Raw genomic sequence first — 20491 nt, 5'->3', positions numbered from 1 at the left:
TGAGGGTGTGAAAAGTGGGGTGGAAGTTTGTATGGGGAGTCAATAACTGCTGAACCGGTTTAGATGAGATTTAGGATGGAATACATCTGTGATTTAGATGAAAATGATACCAAACATGACTTCAAACCTTACCTTGAGCAGTATTAACTTCAGGAATTCAGTTTCGTCGACGAAGTTGAATGCCCCCCATACTCCATTTCACAACTTTAAAGGATGATTATTGAGATAAAAAGTATCTTATGTCCTGTCTTGGGACTCGAAATATCTGTATACCAAATTTCAATTAAATCGGTTGAGCGGTTTAAGCGTGAAAAGGAATTTAAAAAAAAAGGTATTTGTTTAAAGTTTATATGTTTTTACTTCGGAATAGTGTCAATGTGATACCATAAATGAATTCAGCACCCCCGATTTATACGAAAATGATACCAAACACGGTCTAGCAGCGTCATTAATGTAGATATCAAGATAAAATTAAAAGCCCTAAATAAACTTTCAAGAGCGGATATCTCAAAAACTATTCAAGATATCGAAAAACTTGACTGAATAAAACTTGTAACAAATTTTATCAGCTTTTGGTTTGTCTTAGTAGTCATGTCGCTAAGACGCAAAGTTTCCAAGATATAAGTGAAAAACCGAAAAATTCGACCTTCTTACCCCCCTCTACCCCCCAGCAGCGGGGCTACAGCCGGGGACTTTTGATATGTTCACCTCCTAACTAGTCCAAACAAAGTTGCGGAGTCAAAAATTGTGTTCCTAGCATTTCCCTCTATAACTTCTTATTGCTTGGCCTATTTAGAGTCTGAAGTTCTTATGTCCAGTATCCGCTCAATGCCTGACCATACGTCCATCCTTACGATTCCTTGCCTATGATATCTACATGTTGATGATGTCTGTCAACTCCTTAACTACCAACAAGTCGTTTGCACATTTAAATAAAGTAGCTGATTGCAGGGCTTGTCCAATCCCCTATTCGTTACATTGCTGTGTATTATTTATACATTTACAAAGTTAAAACTCGTCCTCATGGAAACTCGTCCGGACATATGCATCTTATTTTGTCACAAACGTGTTAAATTATACACTTTTAATCCTTATGGCCTCTCCAGACGTCACTGATTATCGCATGTTATTTGCGATACATTGCGGCATTTTATCGATCGATTAATTTCATTGCTCTACTTCACCGGCAATTATCTATAATAGCATTCCATTTGTAGCAACCTATTTAGAAGCATTTAAAATAGTTTTATAATCCTAGATATTAGTAATTGCTAAATACCTTGTAGTTTAACGCTTCGAACACATAACTCATCCAAACATCCGCCATACCGGCAATTAATTATATCCGCGCAAAAAACGACAAAAAAACCTCGCAATAATTTATTCATACAAAATACTGGGGCATGAAATTAGTTGTTTGTTTTTTTTTTCTTGTTCTAAAAAACGTGGGTGACATTTTTTGTTGGAATCCCACGCGGGCTTTAATCAATTGGTTACGATAGAAAACAATTCTTAATTAACATTTTAAAATGTTTTGTTTCATTTGGAAGTTATGCTGATTTATATAGTGATTATAGTGTAGCCGTGAAAAAACTGTTTTAATTTTTTTATTATGATTATAATGGCACAGTTCTATTTGTATGATATAGATCGTGACATTGCGATCCTAGTGTTTTGTTGAAAGTAATATCACTAGCGATTGTAGCTATTCCAAAAGCATTAAGATAGTTGAAGTACCTATTCGCGTGACAATTTTCGTAAAATTACGGCTAATGCCATACGATTAGTGATCGCCTGCGAATAAGAAACTTGTGAGTTTGTCTGAAGTCTGAGTTTGAAATAGGCAATAAAAAAATATAGGTACCATTTAGGTTAGCGATTTTATATTCAAAATAGTTTCCTGTGGTGCGTCACAGGCATAGGTACTTATATGTAACACTTTAGACGATTAGGAAAATATAATTCACAGTACATATACTTTTACTCTACTATATATACTTTTACTCTACTACATATACTTATAATTCACAGTACATATACTTTTACCCAAAATCTTTTACTCCCTTTATGCAAATTTTTCAATGATATATTAAAAACAGGACAAATTCCCCAGAAACTACTTCATTCCAATATTATACTGCTCCACAAAAAAGGGGATAAAAGTGACATAGCCAACTATCGACCAATTAGCCTGGTGTCTCACATCTACAAGACATTTATTAAAGTGATAGAGGGTCGCATTGCTGGGCAACTAGACCGCCACCAGCCTCCCACACAAGCTGGATTTCGCCCTGGATTCTCCACAGTTGATCATCAACCAGATCATCGAAAAATATACTGAATTTAAACTCCCTTTATACTTGGCATTTGTTGATTATACTAAAGCTTTCGATAGCATCACCCACTCCTCCATAATAACCGCACTATACAACCAAAACATCGAACAGACCTACATTAATCTTATCAAAACCATATATAAAAACAGCACAGCAGACATTAAACTCCAGTCTTCCGGACCAACGTTTCGGGTACAGCGAGGTGTCAAGCAAGGGGACCCGTTATCTCCAAAACTTTTTACGAGCACGCTCGAAGAAGTTTTCAGGAGCCTGGCGGTCTCTTGGGAGGAGAATGGTATAGTCGTCGGCAACAGGAGGTTGTCAAACCTTCGCTTTGCCGACGACATAGTTCTCTTTGCCTCTTCTGCCACAGAACTTCAGCAAATGCTCCAAGATCTGAGCAACGCAAGCCTTCAAGTTGGACTTCAAATGAATCGTGCAAAGACTCAGGTGATGACTAATAGCACGAAACGTACGATCGAGGTGGACGGGCAGATTATACAATATGTCAACGAGTATATATACTTGGGCCAGTTAGTCTCTTTCAGTGACCGGCAAGACAAGGAAGTTGAGCGCCGTGTTCAAAATGCCTGGAAGAGCTACTGGTCCATGAAGGAGCTAATGAAGGGCGACCTTCCTATGTCACTGAAGCGTAAACTCGTTGACATGTGTATTCTGCCTGTCTTAACCTACGGTGCCCAAACATGGTCGCTCACTGAGGGTCAGAAGTCCAAATTGAAGGTTTGCCAGCGAGCAATGGAGCGCAGTATTCTAGGTGTCAAAAGGACGGATCGCATCCGAAACACCACATTGCGCTCCAAAACACGCATAGCTGACGTGGGGGAGAAGACCGCCAGGCTGAAGTGGGACTGGGCGGGTCACGTATGTCGCATGCATCCGGATAGGTGGGCTAGTATAGCCACCAAGTGGATGCCGCAAAAGAAGCGCGGACGTGGCAGGCCCAGACGGAGATGGCGGGATGACTTGGACGCCTTTATCAGTGGCTGGCAGGAGAAGGCACTACAACGGGAGTCATGGAAATCAGGGGGAGAGGCCTTTGCCCAGCAGTGGGACACCACAACAGGCTAACTAATAATACATATACACTAGTGCGGGAAAAAGCACTTTCCGTGCGTATGTCAAAAGTTTAAAGGGCCTTCCATATGTACTGTAAAACGTTGTACGATACACGTGCAAATAGGTAATACGCAACTCGTGTCGATTTAAAACACTCCCTTCGTTCGTGTTTTAATTTATCGCCACTCGTTTCGAATTTCCTCTTTTCCGCACTTGTATAGTAAATAGGTAACTATTTTATACCCTAGATACGTTGTAATGATTCCTAGATATCAAACTTTTAAAATATAACTGTATTATTTTAAATTAGGCTTCTTTTAGGCCACGACATTAACAAAATAATTAAACGAGATGATCACATTCCGTATAATCAACACAAACATAATTTTAATTGTTCGTAACGATAACGGTACCTACGCAAATCTGTAGAAACTCCCCAACGTCAGCTTACAGCTTACCTGCCCATGAAACTATCACACCCACCAATAACCAGCGCCGTACTTCGAAGATTTTAACATATACATATCGATTCACACCCAGTAAGTATATTGACTTTGTCTTTGTTTATGTTACTAAGTATATGTATTTATTGTAAACTATGTGAGGTGTGCAATAATTTTTTGTAGGATACAGTCAAGTGTAAAAATATATGTGCACAAATCATCTCACAAACATGTCCGTAGTTCTTATGTCAGCGAATTAAGAACTATGTGGACATATTTTTGAGTAAGTGTCTACTCCCATATTTTTATACTTGACTGTACATGATATAAATGCAACATATTTTATTGGTTTGTCCAAGGTGGATATATACGCCCAGAATAACTAATAGTACTACTATGTAGTTGTTTATGCGACCGCTTTCGTCCTAAACGACATATTGGCACCCGCTCCCGTGTCTAATCTCTCCAAAGGGGTGTTACAGAGTAAACATTAAAAAAGCGCGTCGAATTTGACTAATGCGTGTTTTGGGGCACGCGACCTGCGATTAGTCGCGCGACTAGTCCTAGTTTGACAGTTGACACGTTTGACAGCCAAGGAGAAAATTGCCTTGAAAATGACAGTTGTTCCGAAAGTCTGGTTAAGTGGGTAATTCTGGTTGTGGATTTCAAACATAACACCGTGAAATCGTTTCATTTTGCTCTAGAGAGTTACTGCTGGAAGTACTTAATTATTTTTTTTGGTATTATAGTTATAATCCAGATGATTGAATTTCGCTTTAGATTTTTTTTTTATATTTTTGGACGACGACTCAAGTTTGAGAGAGGGAAAACATTCGGCAATAAGAAAAATTGGTATGGAGATAGATTTGTTTTCATCATCATCATCATCGATCGCTCCACAGAGACGAAGTAGCGCGCTAAGAAGTATAGCTTCTGTATCTTTAGGTGAGTATTTAATTTTTTAGTAATATTTTTGGCTTTTAATATTTTTGTCAGTGACAGTACCGGGAGTTTGTCAATGGGAGCCTAGCCAAGATTCCCGCCATTTCCAAAACCTAAAAATAATATTCATCCACAAAAAGTATTAAAATTTCATCACCTGTCATAATATAAAACTTAGCTCACTTAACGCCCACACTAATTCAGCTTTGATTCACGAGGGGAGGCGAGGGCAACACGTACTAATAATCAGGAATCACAACTAGTCAAAAGAGCATCAATAAAGAGGGGTCGCGTAATGGAACACGCATAAATTAGCCCCTTCTCCCCTATTCGATAAGATATTGCGATCCTTGAAAGTCATGGACTAACGAGTATAACAGTCATTGTAATTTCATATGGATTTTTTATAAAATACGCGTGATAAAAACATCTAGCAGTATTTCTTTATTTTTTGTTATTAATTCTATTTGCGTGTAGTACAATTACATAAATCTTAGGTAATTATAATTGTGTAATGTACCTACCTATACTTTATTATTTATGAAAGTGATATTAAATATTAAAACAATGTAACCTGTAACAATGTAAAGAACAGGAAAATACTGTCTCGACCTTACTTATTTTTTAAACAATAAGAAAGTAGATATTTTATGCAATTTCAGTGTCAACAATGTAATTTCATACAAACCGGAAAAAAAAAACCTATTAAAGGTTACAAATATCATAATCACCTAAAATATAATGTAACAAAGTAAAGACATAATGCCATAACTTCACTTAAACTGTAAAATCACAAGAAACAAGCTTTTTTAGCAAATTAAGCCAAATAAACCACTAATAGGGTTGTACAGAAAACAACGCTCAATCTGCTTAAAACCTTTAGCACAGGGAAAATATTATCCCAACCTTACTTAAACCTTTTAAATTACAAAAAAACGAGCTCATTACGCAAAAGAAGTGACAAAAGGCCAAAAACGCTAGTAATGGGGGCTGTTGTAATGTAAAGCAAGGTGCGCAAAAGTCGGGGGTTGTTGCAAACACCGACCGACGGTGGGTCGAACTTTAAAACCGACCAGTATAAGGGAGAATTATTGCAAAGACTCGGGAGATTATCTGAACAGGTGAAAACTGAATATTTTTTTTATAAATTGTGTCACTTAAGGTAAGTGACAAAAGTCATTTTTTTCAGCTAAACATATATGTACAATCAAGTAAATAAATACATATTGCGTATATAAGCAGTTAGTTTAAAGTAGTGCGTTTAAAATTTCTGAATAGCATGTTCATTTTTCAATGAAACATATTTTGTATGGATTTATCTAAAGTAGTTTAAGGAGTTAATAGGGGGTTAATTTATGATTTACCTATATATGGTTTATGATTATGATTTATGTATGCTGTTTGAAAACATTTCTCTACTGAAAAAAAGACATACATAGGTATGTCATTCATTGACGTACGAGTAGATTCCCTAAAATCGGGATAATAGTTTTGGGTTCCAAAAGAACTTGTGAAGTCTCCGATGTCCTTGTAAAGTGGTTTACCTTTACGTCCTATTTTCCTACATTGTGAACACTTCACCCAATTTCAAGGGCCATTTCGTCCCACACCCCCCGCTCAATTTAAAACAAAACCAAGACCGGCACAGCTGTCACGACATAAACTAAGTAGCCAATGATGTATTGTTTATTATCTTTAATGCGATCATTTTTTATAAAGTGCATTAAGGTTTGCGGTTTGGTTGAGTGTACTTCCAGTTAAATGGGACTTACGTGAAGTAACGTGTCATAATTGGTTCAGTTAACAAGCGTTTTTGGGTGGAAATATTACATGCATTATAATAAAATAAAATACACCTTTTTCGTCAATATTTTCATTTTTGATACAAGCTTTTATCGCTGACTGGTACTTTTCTTTCAACTGGCAACTAATACTCATCTAGAGAATTCTAACAAACTCAAACAAAAATATTCTTTATTATTCTTTATTCTTTATTCTGAACAATAATTATTGTGTCGAACATTGAATTGCTTAATACCTAATTAAAATTATGTACATTGTTATCAAAAAATAAAATAAATACTGGAGTATATAAAATTACAGAATTACAATTACAAATGTCAACAGTTATTACAATATTATTAGAATGAAAATTCACATCACACATCCAAATTAAAAATTAGTCACTTACTAGAAAATAATTACAAATGCCAGTCTCCACAGTCAAATGTCATGCAACTTAAAAATAACTAAGTAAATCCCTATCACAATAATATAACACATTAAAAATTTAATTTCAACATTGGAGACAAGTTTCTAAGAGTAAACACTAATATTGCTCGTCTGATACAAAATCTGCTATAGAATAATATGATTTTTTTAAGAGATGCTGTTTGAGTCTTATACTAAACAATTTGCTATTTAAAATAGATTTTAATTCGATTGGTAATTTATTGAACAGAAAAATTGCCTGGTAGCTGGCGGCATGCTTCATGATATTAAGTCGCGGGACAAGGTTACATTTCAAATCTTTCCGTCTAGTCGACAACCTGATTTCTCGATCTATAATGCTCTCATATTTATTTAAATGCTTAATTAAATCTGTTAGGAGTACGAGGATATAAAGCGACGGCACCGTGAGGATATTGAGCTTTATAAAATGTTCTCTGCAAGACTCCCTCTGAGGTATTCTAACAATTATCCTAATAGCTCTTTTTTGAAGTATGAAAGCTGCATCGACATTATATTGATAACTATTACCCCATTGCTTGATGCTGTATCGCAGTTTAGACTCCACTAGAGCATGGTAGACTGCTTTAAGTTGAGTCATATGAGTCAAATCTCGTAAGGAGCGAAGGGCATAACATGCAGAGCTTATGGAATTGGTTAGTACCTGTAGTTCATGTTTCCAATTCAAATGGGCATCAATATGAACCCCCAGAAATTTCACCACAATAGGTTAAAGTGTCATTCTATGGAACTTGCTAACTATGTAAACTAACCGCCATATTGAAATTGTCTTTGAATGATGAATTTACTAGTTACTTTTGTTTACATAGTATACAAGTGCCACTTATATACTTATAGAATGACACTTTACGTTTTTTTATGACAGAGATCCTAAGATATGGGCGCCTCCTCTATCCATCATCGGATCAGCTCGATGGTAGGTTATATTGCATTGTCACTCGACATACATATTTATGTATGTGAAGTTTTAGCTCAATCGAATAATGGGGCACTTGGATTTAAGTAATTTAGCTTGCAAGATTTGACCCCAAGAAACATACCTACCATATTACTCATATTACCCATATTACTCATAATCGTTTTGTTTATTAACTTACCTAATGCATTTCTTTATAGCAACTTCTGACGAAGCCCCGATAACATCACTTCTCGACTATCTAAGTGTGTAAAAGGAGTCAAATCGCAAGCAGTTATTGAAGCAAGTCGAATCGGCCCCTTGAACCGGCGCCATATTGTCTGCGACCACAGCGCCCGTTCCGGTCGATCGGCCGAATTAATTTCTTTGTCTATAATCGTTCTTTGTGACCACTCACAATTACTTTCACATCCTCCTATCTCCTCTACCTTCCCTTTAAATCTTCAACTTTATTACAAACACAATAAGGTTGTCATTTCGAAATAAATGCTTAGGTGAATACGTCTTTTGAAAACGGGAAGTGGGAAAATTAAAAGAGCATTGGGCGGGTCGTCGCCCGATTACGATTAAAGGAAGCTAACCGTTTATTTCAAATTTGGAACAGTTAGGTAAATTTAAAACGTTTTTTATGTTTTTAAGAAATTACTTGCGCGTTGGGCGCCATTTTGACGTTTCACTGTAATTATTGTTTTTATGCCGACGCGCTGGTGTTACTCTAAATGCGTTTTTGTAATCTTGGTGAGTTTTATTATACTTAGGTGTGTTAGTTTTTTTTTATTATGAAGATCAACGAGTAGGTTACTGTATACGATATTACCTTACTTATTAAGTATTATAACAATGTGATAATATCACAATCTAAAAATGACGGCAAAATTCTTATTTTATTTTATTTAAAGTATTTCTTTTAAATAATAGGCGAACAAAATTAAAACTTCAGCATACTTAAGGCCCATTTACATGGTGCGAGTTTCTCGCACGCTTTGGGGCGAGAAATCGTATGACATTATCGTATGCAATAATCGTCAGGCGATTATCGTATAAAAATGTTTACACTCATGCGAGAAATAAAAACTCGCCTACGATTATGTCATGCGATACTCGAATGGAGATTATCGCCAGGCGAAATAGTTTACACGGGGAGCTGCGTTCTAGGGAGATATTTGCGTACGATTTCTCGACTCGTCTAAACTGGTTCTCGTATGACATTTTTTCACGTACGTGCGAGTATCGCACGAATCGGTGCGAACCGATTTTTATACGAGTTTTACCTGTCAACTTACGTGATTAGTTACTAATCTTTTCACTATATTGTCAATATTCTTAGTAAATATTTCTTGTTTCTCTCATTATTTTTAATTAATATATTTTAAGTTGCATTTACGAGTATTTTAATATTGGCTCTTGGCTGAAATAACATGACGTTGCTTTTAAGAAAAAATAAGTTGCCGGGAAACGACAACATATAAGTACACCTACACGGTGTTTCTGTGATATGATATCTGACTATACTTTGGGGGGTGAATACATACCTATGTAGCTCATACAAAAGAACTTTTACTTACCTACTCCATGGTAGGTAGGTAGGTTGTCATAAATTTCGAAGAGTCATAATATGTAGGTACGTCAATGTTTTCTATGGGAAAAACAGATTTGTTTCGCGTTCGCGATTTCGGGGTTGGCTCCACACTTTAAAAGCTGTTCAGTATGACCTAATTCACCCATCAGAGTACCTATGGTCAAACATCACAAAAGACACTGTATGAAAAGAAAAATATTGTTGTTCGTTTTGGCTATTAATGAAACATTTTAAATGTCCCAAAAAACGCATAAAATTGGGACTACAAAAAACATGAACTCGAAAGTCTCGAAATGCGATTCTCGCATTAAAATTTTGTTTACACGGAGACATCCAATCAGCAAAGGCGAGGCGATTATCGCTCCTTCTAGTACGATATCGTATGTTTAGTTTACATGATACAAAATTTTTTCTCGTGCTACGATAATCGTGCGTTCGAGGCGAGAAACTCGAACCATGTAAATGGGCCTTAAATCTTGTTTTTTTTACATGTATTTACTATTGATATAAATGTAAATTTGGTTAAAAATCTTTTCAAAAACGGCCAAAAATTTCTTTGTGATTAAGATTATCCTTTTCCTAATTAGCTATAACCAAATATATTTTATTTTATTTTCACTGGTCATGTTTAATTCTCAATATTATATTTATATTAAAATTTCCTTTTTCTGAGAACTATTCCTGAAATTTCCGAGAACTTTTCCATCTTTTTGGAATCATTGCGAAACTTGCAATATTTAAATTGTTATTCATTGTTTATTATGCACAATTATTATTATTTAACAATATTGTTTATATGTAATGTCAATTAACATTCATTCAACAGATGGCGATCAAATGAATTAGCATCCAGTTACACATCTAATTATGAATTACTGATAATAATAACGTTTCCTCAATAATAACGGCGGTATCGCTAAATTCACATTCATCACAAATCACTCGTATCGCTGCAAGTGGCGAATAAAACAATTAATTTATTGACAATGATAATTATTTCAAGAGGACCGACTGATATCTAATTACTAATATTGATATTGTTGCATGTACATATTATTTACTTTGACAATTAGGTATGTAGTATTCCATTCAAAGGTAAATTCATAATTTATTGAAAAACAGTTAGGTTAGTCCAGCCATTCTCAAAGCGTGTTCCGCGGAACCCTAGGGTTCCGCAAAGCCTTTGTTGGGGCTCCGCGAAAATACTTGTAATAATAAGAAAAAAAACCAGCAGTTCTATATAATAGGTATATCTGGTCCACAGTGACGAACGAAATTTTTAAATTTGGGGTTCCGTCAAATATGTATTTCGCTTTCCAAAAGGGTTCCGTCACCAAAAAAGTTTGAGAACCGCTGGGTTAGTCAAATGTCAGTTATTGATACATTTTCGTTACACAATGGAAATGTCAATATTTTTATAAGTTTTATAACATACCTACTAACTTTGGAGGTTTGTGTGTGTCGTGTTTGTGACAATTAAAACTGATATTCAATTATAAAAACACTGTAATACGCATTATTAGATGATAACATATAGGTACCATATTATTTATTGGTTTCCATAACAACGGTCAAACCTAAAAATAAATTGAAAATAGGATTTTTCAAATAAATTGGAATTGTGAACCAAATATACAATTAAGTTAAAGGACTAAACATATTTTGTAAATAAAATAATTACTTTAATTTAAAAAAAACAACGGGTTGCACTCCGGGAGTGCCGGCAAAAGTGAAAAATCAACGACATTGTAACTCAAAATGTTAATAACAGCGCCATCTAGTGCAAAATGTCTGCAGCACTATGTATGATTGAGGTTAACGCCATCTAGCGTTGTGTGCATAAAAGTGCACAGCTAAATTTTTCACTTCAATAAATGAATTAATTAGAACATAAAATGAGCTCTAACATTCTCAATTCTTAACAAATATTTACCCGAAACTTTTGGATCAGTTAGTTATAAGCTTATAAAAGTATTACCGATTTCATAGGAATGTATTAAATAAGTACAAAAATCTAATATTGCTTTTGGATAACTTACATGTATACATTTACACCTCTACCATGTTTTCATATCGCCACTAATCCAGAAAACGATTGACTAAATAACTAACCAATTGTCATAATAAAAACATCCATGCCCCAATCCAATTGCAACAAGTTTCCTACAACCAATAATAAAATGAATACGGATTTGATACCCTTAATGATGTAGATATAGGGCTTATACTTGTTTGACTCGCAGGAAAAGCTCAATTTCATTACAACTTCATACAAACTAATTTATAATCGTAGCCGAGTCTATTCGACAAAGCCATGCGTCATCCACAAAATATACTAATTTCGAGGGTAACACCTCAGCTCGCCGACAAAGGCTCGATAAAAAGGTCGATAAAATCTCCGGCGTTGGATCGACGCGCGCGCAGCGGGCGGCGCGATAACTTACACCGAGGATTACCCTCGTTAGCCTCTTCGCACCTTTCCAGTATTTTTTATTATAAATTATTGGAACGAGATCGGATTTTTCGGAAATAATACGGATTGTGTTAAATACGTTATTTATGTCTAGGATAAGTGTGTTTTTTTGTGTCGGCTGATTGTGGTTTGCTAAAGATAGAATGTGGCTATAAGTTTAATATTAATACATTCCATAATATTCTATATTAAAAATAATGCGTATGGTTGAAATTGAAATATTTGTCTAAACGTGTTATTTCGGTCAAGGTATTCAATTTATAAATTTATTTTAAAAATAAGAAATTAAGTAAGTATCCTTATATGTACATATTAGTTAGATAACTAAAAAACTATTAGAGTTTATACCCTGGAAGGTATACACTTATTGTGAAAGAGATAATATGTCAGAATCATAACGAACTAGGTATGATAGAGCCTTATTATAATTTTTTTATAGTAGTTATAAAAAATGACAGTAGTATAACAAGTAAAAATCCAAAATAAAAAATCTTAGTAACCTACTTTGTTTAATTTTGTCAGGGTAATTTATGTTACAATTCCAATACCTAGTAATTTTCTTGCAAATTCTATTTTTTTAGGCACTTTAATGCCCCTAAAGCTGTTGCACCTAAGATCATGGAACCATTACTATATCTACCTACCTACCTATATTTATTCATTGAATGAATGAATGAATGAACGTTTATTCACAAGAACATTTCATTCTATAATTTTTTTTTAAAGATATAAGTATTTTATTTCGAAACACAAGTACTATTAAACTGTAGGCTGTACTCCTCATACTAACCAACATTTGTTCAGCGACTTATAAAAATAACTTGTGGTTTGATTTTTAATACACTTTAAAGTTTATTCTAAGACGCAATGTATTGCGAATTTTGTTATGTTTAAGGCGTGACAAGCAACGTCAATCACAATGATATGGCGTGGCGATGGCGTGGCGTCCATTGAAGATAATGTTTATTTTGTATGAAAAATAGGGACTCTAAATATTTCATAATTTTTAAAAGTTGTTGAACAAAAGTGTCACCGTTTGAGGAGTACAATCTATGTTCTAATTATTTGCTCGTGTTACAGGCCATACCCGGTATATAAAACTATAAAACTAATATTAAAAACGAATCTTAATTAAAATAAATAAATTAAAGTCACTCACTTAGCATTCCAATAATCCAGTAATAGTGAGTACAAGAAAAATGCAATAAAACATTATTTACCCCTTTACCATTTGTAATTAAGTTATTAATAACTAAAGTATTTCTCATTAATAATTGCAAAAAGTTGCGCCTGCGCTTGTAATGAATTTAATTATATGTATAATCTGGTTTTGAGCCTAACTAGTAGTATTTGTGTAATATTATGGCATTGCTGGTTTGAAAAATAAATATTCTTCTAGAAAACTAAGCAATTATTAAGCAAACAAAAGGAGTATATTGTAGGTTAAGGCACTATTTTTCATATAGCTTTAACTTGAAATCACCATTATCGACAACCAACAAATCCGACAATGTGGTAGGTTACCTTTTGGTTGAAAACGTCACATATTAATTACATAGTTTTATGATGTACATATAAAGTGTAAATGGTGTTTTTATTATGATTTTAATCATGATTAGTAACATAACCATAATGTTTAATTATGATTGATACTTACTTAAATGCTTTGCACTACCAGTAGGTAGGTACTATAAATACTTATAATTATGTACCTTTTAGGATGGAAATTTTTAAATTACTTGGCCGTAACTTTTTTAATCGGTTATATTTATTCGTGCAAAATACGTAAATACATAGGTAACGTATTTAGGTATTTACATTTTAAATTATGATGTACATCATAATTTAAAATGTAAATATATATATATAAGTACAAAACAATTAGGACTTAACTAATAACGTAATACTATAATTGTTTTATGACTCATAAAAATATTGAAAATTATATTATTTATGTGTCTAGACGATTATAGCAATTTTATTACGTCTAGTAAAAATTCTACTATTAAATATAATAATGTTATTCTATGTAATCAAATGCCTACCTGAATTACATGTCTGTACAACGGGCTCTAAATATAATAGGTAGGTATCTAATTAATTCAAACTAATTATGCCTTATGTAGATGCGCTTATTGATTTTTAATATATTATATTTAATTAGATATAGATTTTATATGAATCTTAATTTCATGATTTTATAGGAATTTAGATGAATCTTAGTGTTTATCATTTGTACTCACAGATAGGTACGTGTAAAAGGGACTCACTGAGATATGTTATATCAATATCAGTGCCCTGTTTATCAAAAGCTTGTAACTTGTAATACAAGTGGAAGTCCCTTTTTGACAAATTTTGTTAATAAGGGACTTAATTAAGCTTTTGATAAACAGAGCACAGAACTCTAAAATCCAACGCCTGCTGTTACCGTCGGCATGCGCGGCGATGAAAATTATTCGTTTTAACTATTTATTCGGGTTTAATCCTGGTAATTTATTTGTATGCTTATCACAAATTATTGTTCTTGAGCTACGGATGTTTCTATATACATAGGTATATACTTAAGTATTTATATATAATTATGTATTATATATATATCGTCATCTAAAAACACAAGCCTTATTAAGCTTTCGGTAGGGCTAGGACGATCAGTGTACATTGTATTTGTACTATAATAAGTATGTATTTATTTATGTTTATTACGAGTAATATTTACTTCACTTTTAGTTTAAAGTTTAATATTTAACTACGAACTCATTCGCCACTTAATTATTATAATTTTAACCCCTTTTCTTGTTACAAAGTGTTACATTATTGTAATTATGTCGCACGAGCAATTATTTGTAAAAGTGTCTTGTTGACATTTACAAAAACGCACATGGTTGCAAGATCACACTTTACAGCTACCTACATAAATACTCGTACTTATGTGTTAAAAATGGACTAATTTAAAAAACGAGTACCATGTACCTATACCTAATGGGACATATTTTTCGCGTATGCACTATAATTATTGCAGATGAGTACATCTGCAATAATTATAGTAATAATTACTCCAAGAATGTGGATCATATAGAGTTAAGATATGACTATTATGTTGTATTACCCATGTCGTGTAACACTATCGTGAAAAACTAACAACGAAATTATATTCAGTTACAGCAATACATAGCAATGTGTTACCATTTTAAATAAAAGATTTAAATCAACTCTACTTACTCTTACCTAATTACGAAAAAGGTTTACTTATTACCTAACTAATGGCGAATCTTTCAATCAAGTAAAAATAATAAATGGTATGGTAGATTATTATGAAAACAGGGATCAAATTATAATTGTAAAAAAAAATATTACTATAAGTATAACTAAATACGTTTAAATAGTATTTTATTACAATTTTACACTTCAAGTGTAGGTACTATCGGTCCCTCGGGTGCCTTACATTCAAGTGAGGGTATGATTGTATTGCGATTTGGGACTCCGGAGCTAGTCTAAGTCTATGGTTATCACTTATAACAATAAATATAAAATATAAAAGCAATTAAAATAAAGGAGACAAATCAATACTTGTGACATATGTACATTCACAATAAAACTTAAATGTATTAGGTATTATTCTAACTTATGTACAACTGGACAATATTGTTAATTAAATTAATTACCTAATTAGGGCTCACTTATCGTTTTCAATATGTATTTTTCAGAAAGACTCAAAATTTTAACAGTGAATTACATTCCTTCAGTAATTTCATGTCATAAGATTTTTATGCACGAAAAGCTAACATTTAAACAAACAACTTATGTACGGAACCCTTGGAATGCGAGTCCGACTCCCACTTGGCCGGTTTTTTTGCTATAACTACGACTAGAACATAACATGTGTATTTTATTTCATTATTTAACCACACGCCCCAAATTAATCATTGAATAAAAATACACCTCGAATATACTTAAAATTAAAAAGTAAATACCTATAGGTACCTATAATAAACAGTATGTTATACTAGGCACTTTGTGTAAGGGAAATGATACAAACAATTTCATTTATGTAACGAAAAGAAACAGCTCTTTAACAAGTACATAATCGAACGATCGTTATTGTGGGATTTATGGGTACAACCTATGTTCGTTCCGTCCGGACCTATTTGTGAAGGACAGCCTTCTATTACCTACCAAATATTACACTAATATGTAACGAAAAGGAAACGGCTCTTTAACGAGACTATACTTGAACGATCGTTATTGTGGGTATCATGTTCGCTCCGCCGGGACTTATTTGTGAGGGACAGCCTTCTTTTACCTACCAAATATTACACTAATATGTAACGAAAAGGAAACGGCTCTTTAACAAGACCATGATCGAACGATTGTTATTGTGGGTATGTTCGTTCCTCCGGGACCTATTTGTGAGGGACAGCCTTCTTTTACTAAATATTACACTAATACGTAACTAAAAGGAAACTGCTCTTTAACGAGACTATACTTGAACGACCGTTATTGTGGGTATCATGTTCGCTCCGCCGGGACCCATTTGTGAGGGACGGTCTTCTACCAAATATTATTACACTCATATACACTTACAGTACCTATTAGATAAAATGATGGCATGAAACAAATATGCATAGGTATATTTATGCAAAAAATATTGAAAAGGCTAAATAACCTGTTTAGTTTAACCTTTTTCTTAAAAGATACAATATCAAGACTCGTTATCTCGACTTATCTCTGATCTGCTTGAGTTGTTGCATTTTCTGTAAGGTAAACGTACTGGTGCTCGATGCGGTCCCAGTACCACTACTACGACACTAGCACGTTACACGCACTAGCACGTTACATGCACTAGCACGTTACACGCACTAGCACGTTACACGCACTAGAACGTTACACGTACATACACTTATATACGTTGGCTATGCTTGTGAGTGGGTGAGGCATAGCACTACTACGACACTAAGCACGTTACACACACTAACATGTTACACGCACTAGTACGTTTACCTTATTATTTAATTTTAATGAGAATACAAAGTTATGTGAATGAATGTACAAAAAGTTAGTATAGGTACAAAAAAAGTTCGTATAGGTATAGCAACTGTAATATTATTAAATAAAAATAAATATAAAATGCCTAACACAAAGTAATCGGTAACCTGCTAACCTGTTTTTGAATGTTGAATATTATAATAAATAAAGTTTTATTTTATAAATTTCTAAGTTAGGTTGTAAATTTATTTATGTGGTGGTGGTGTATAAGTTGTATGGTTGTATGTAATAAATCATTAAATATGGAGTATTAATTCAGGCAAGTGTCCTTTTTAAAGCAATCTAATTAACCTTTAGACCGCAATAATATTTGCATTCAACATTATTTATGTACCTAATAATTATTATTTCTAAAATCTTGATTGATAATAATTAAATAATAAATTATTTCTTCTTTTCAATTCCGTTTTGTAGGCGATTTGAATTTCTAATTACCTAAATCCTACAACAAATAATTATAAATAATAGGTAGGTACTGGAAATTATTAAAAATAAATATGCATAACAAATAGCCCATTGTTTTTTTCTCTACCAAGAAATATTTTTATTATAAATATAGAACTAATAAAAACTAATTATATTTATAAAGAAAACCATTAAATCAATTAGATACACGTGATTATTAAACATCAAGGTCATTTAGCGTAATATTGATAAATAATGACATGTTATACTTTATCGTGAATTTGTTTAAACTAATAAGCTGTCAATTGGTTTGTTTTTGTTCTGTTTAGTGTAATCAGCGTAGGATCAGTCACGCTCTAAGTTTTTTAAACAATATTTCGCTCCGATTGGTAATCGATCGGTCAATCGAGTTCGTTTAACTTTGCGTTTTTTTTTTCGCAACGTCTTTCACTATTTTAGGCGAAGCATTTTTATTGCTTACTCAGGAAAACTTTACGTCATCATTATTAAAACAGATTTCTATCTTTAAATGTAGGTATCTAAACGTCTTTCAATAGTTACCCGCCCGCCATAATAATCGTTCCCTAGTAGCCCCCTTTATGCAACACCAAATTTTCCATCTACCATAAGGAAATTGTAAGTATTGTAACATCCCATATTCCTTCTTTATTATTTTGCCCAAATTGTTTTGTACCTACCTTGTAAATGTGATATGAATAAGACCGAAAACTTTTCTGGGTGCATTTTCTAAAGCTTTTATGTAACGTTTGCAGAATGTAATTTATTTGTTTACCACTAAGCATCCAATTGGATTTTTTTATTGGATTTGGACCTCCGATATCCGATTTGATGGCAGTGCTTTATTTGTTGTTAATATTTAGCTGTGCTCTATTTTTTTCTGAGCCTGTGTGCTGAGAGTATTACCTACTGCGAGATATTTTTTGCAAATTTGTTATTATTACCTATAATTTTACTCATATACTTAAAATTGGTGCTGTAAATTAATTGAGGAGTGTAGTTTACGTTCTTTTGTGCATTTTTAATTTGGTAGAGTCTATTTTCCAGTGAGGTACAGGGTTTTTTGTGAAATAATGCAGTGGTTTCTATTTGGTTGGTTCCATATTTTAACACATTCTTTCATGTCCATTTTGTATTGGAAATGGGCGCTTAGCACTGAAAGCTTGTCAAAAACGTTTAGATACAATGTTTGCATCACAATCGACCAATATATTCCGACATACATACAATATTCGTCTGTTTCTTTTTAGTGTTCCGTACAAAACTTTGTTCACGGAACACTTATGGGATCACTTCGGTCTTGTTTTATTCCGGTGTATTGGTATTGTTACCTATGTGTCCCGTTTCTGGCCTAATTTTTCCATTGCATACTTAATCCACCAACCTTTACTGCTCCCGCCATCCTCATTGCTGTCCTCGCTGGGCGGCCCGTGCGGCGCGCGCGCCGGCAGCGGGTGCGGCAGCCGCGGCCGCGCCAGGAACGGCGGCGGCACGCCGAAGAACGGCAGGAACGGCGGCCATGCCGGGCGCGGCGCGAGCCCCGCCGCCGCCGCCGCGTAAAGCTGCAGCGGCGCCGGCAGCCCGCCTTCTAACACCATCGTTCACACACGGAGCACAACACTACAACACATGGTCCTTCGGCGCCGGCTCGCACCTCACTGCCATGGCGAGCGCTGGGCGGCGCTAGCCCCACCACGCTCCCGCCTTCATATTATAGATTTATTCGAGTAGGATACACTTCGCTGCTAAACGATAATAAACCATACGCTCGGGAGTTACAGATCGATATTGAATAGCGGGCTATAAATTAAGCTGAGCATCATTGAATTTGTGGCGACGTATCTATCAACAGTAACGGCTTAAACCCAACTCTAATGTATTTCGTTTAAGGTGTATTTTTGGTTGGAGGTTGTATGTAAGTAGGATTTATAGGGCTGTCGCTTCGCGAGGGATGTCATAATCTTTTTTAGCCGCATGGCGCGCTCCAGACATATAGAACCATAAATACTTATAGAAAATAAGAATCTTGCGGGCGGAATGTTCACCGCAAACTGTGAATATGTACTGGGTGATAAAAGGTTATATGCGTTTTGAGGTAAAACGCGTTTATGATGTTTTGTTGTTGTTTAAATGTTTAGACACGGTGACAGTAATAGGTGTTTTGAAATCGTTCACAATAATACGCTTTGTGCTTCGAGAACGACTGCTTGATTTTTCGTATTTTAGTGTATTTTTATAAGGAAATTTGCAATCAATTTTTTTATCTAAAAGTAATATAACGTTATGGAAATTACAAACTATGTTAGATAGTGATCGTCCTATTATTTAATGACATTGACTTATGAGGCGCAGCTAACGGTCCGATTGTGGTCGTCATCTCATGACATGACAGCTGACGGCGCCCACAATAGCCTTACGTGGAACTAGATTACCCCCCTCCCCCTCCCTAATGACCCACGAACAATCAATCATACAAAATTAACACGTACAAGATTATATTCCTGACATTGATGAATCATAAGCGACTGAAAGGCAATCAATTTCACAACCAATACCTTATTCCATTAAACAAAAAAGTAATAACCTAATTGACATAAATAATAATAAATATGTCAAGACGGTGGAACGAGACGTGACAGCTCTATCAGGGATCGCGCGCCGACTGCGAGCAAGCCACGCCCCCTCGCGCCGGCCCGGTGCGCACGCGCGCCATTGGCTGCGGCGGGTGGGGGGTTAGGCGGGGCCTTTTTGGGGAGGGGAGGGGGGCTTAGTGTGGCATGAATTTAATTAGTACGAGCTCCTCGCATTAGGAGCGATGGGCGAAGCAATAAAAGATATAAAGGAATGAGTATAAATTAAAAGTTAAATAGGGTTCGCCGTCCCGCTCTCGCGGTAATTGTTTGACGATCTTATTAGTATCAGTTAATGTCGGTTTTTCTCGGATTTAATTAGTTTTTAATTAGCCGGCGTAATTAGTTGGGCGCTGAGCTTTCAGCGAGCTTTGTTCCT

General features: G+C 34.6%; 1 protein-coding gene across 1 annotated transcript in view; it reads right to left on the bottom strand.

The window, feature by feature from the left end:
• Positions 1 to 19653, bottom strand: part of LOC134667106 (homeobox protein unc-4-like) — an 83225-nt gene extending 63572 nt beyond the window's left edge. The window contains exon 1 of the mRNA XM_063524387.1: positions 18867 to 19653. Within this exon, the coding sequence (XP_063380457.1) occupies positions 18867 to 19080 (214 nt within the window). The 5' untranslated portion in view covers positions 19081 to 19653. The remainder of the gene's footprint in view (positions 1 to 18866) is intronic.
• Between the last annotated feature and the right edge of the window lie 838 nt (positions 19654 to 20491).

The sequence above is a fragment of the Cydia fagiglandana genome, chromosome 9 (assembly GCF_963556715.1).
Source record: "Cydia fagiglandana chromosome 9, ilCydFagi1.1, whole genome shotgun sequence".
NCBI lineage: Eukaryota > Metazoa > Arthropoda > Insecta > Lepidoptera > Tortricidae > Cydia > Cydia fagiglandana.
This window is presented reverse-complemented; position numbering and strand designations above follow the sequence as displayed.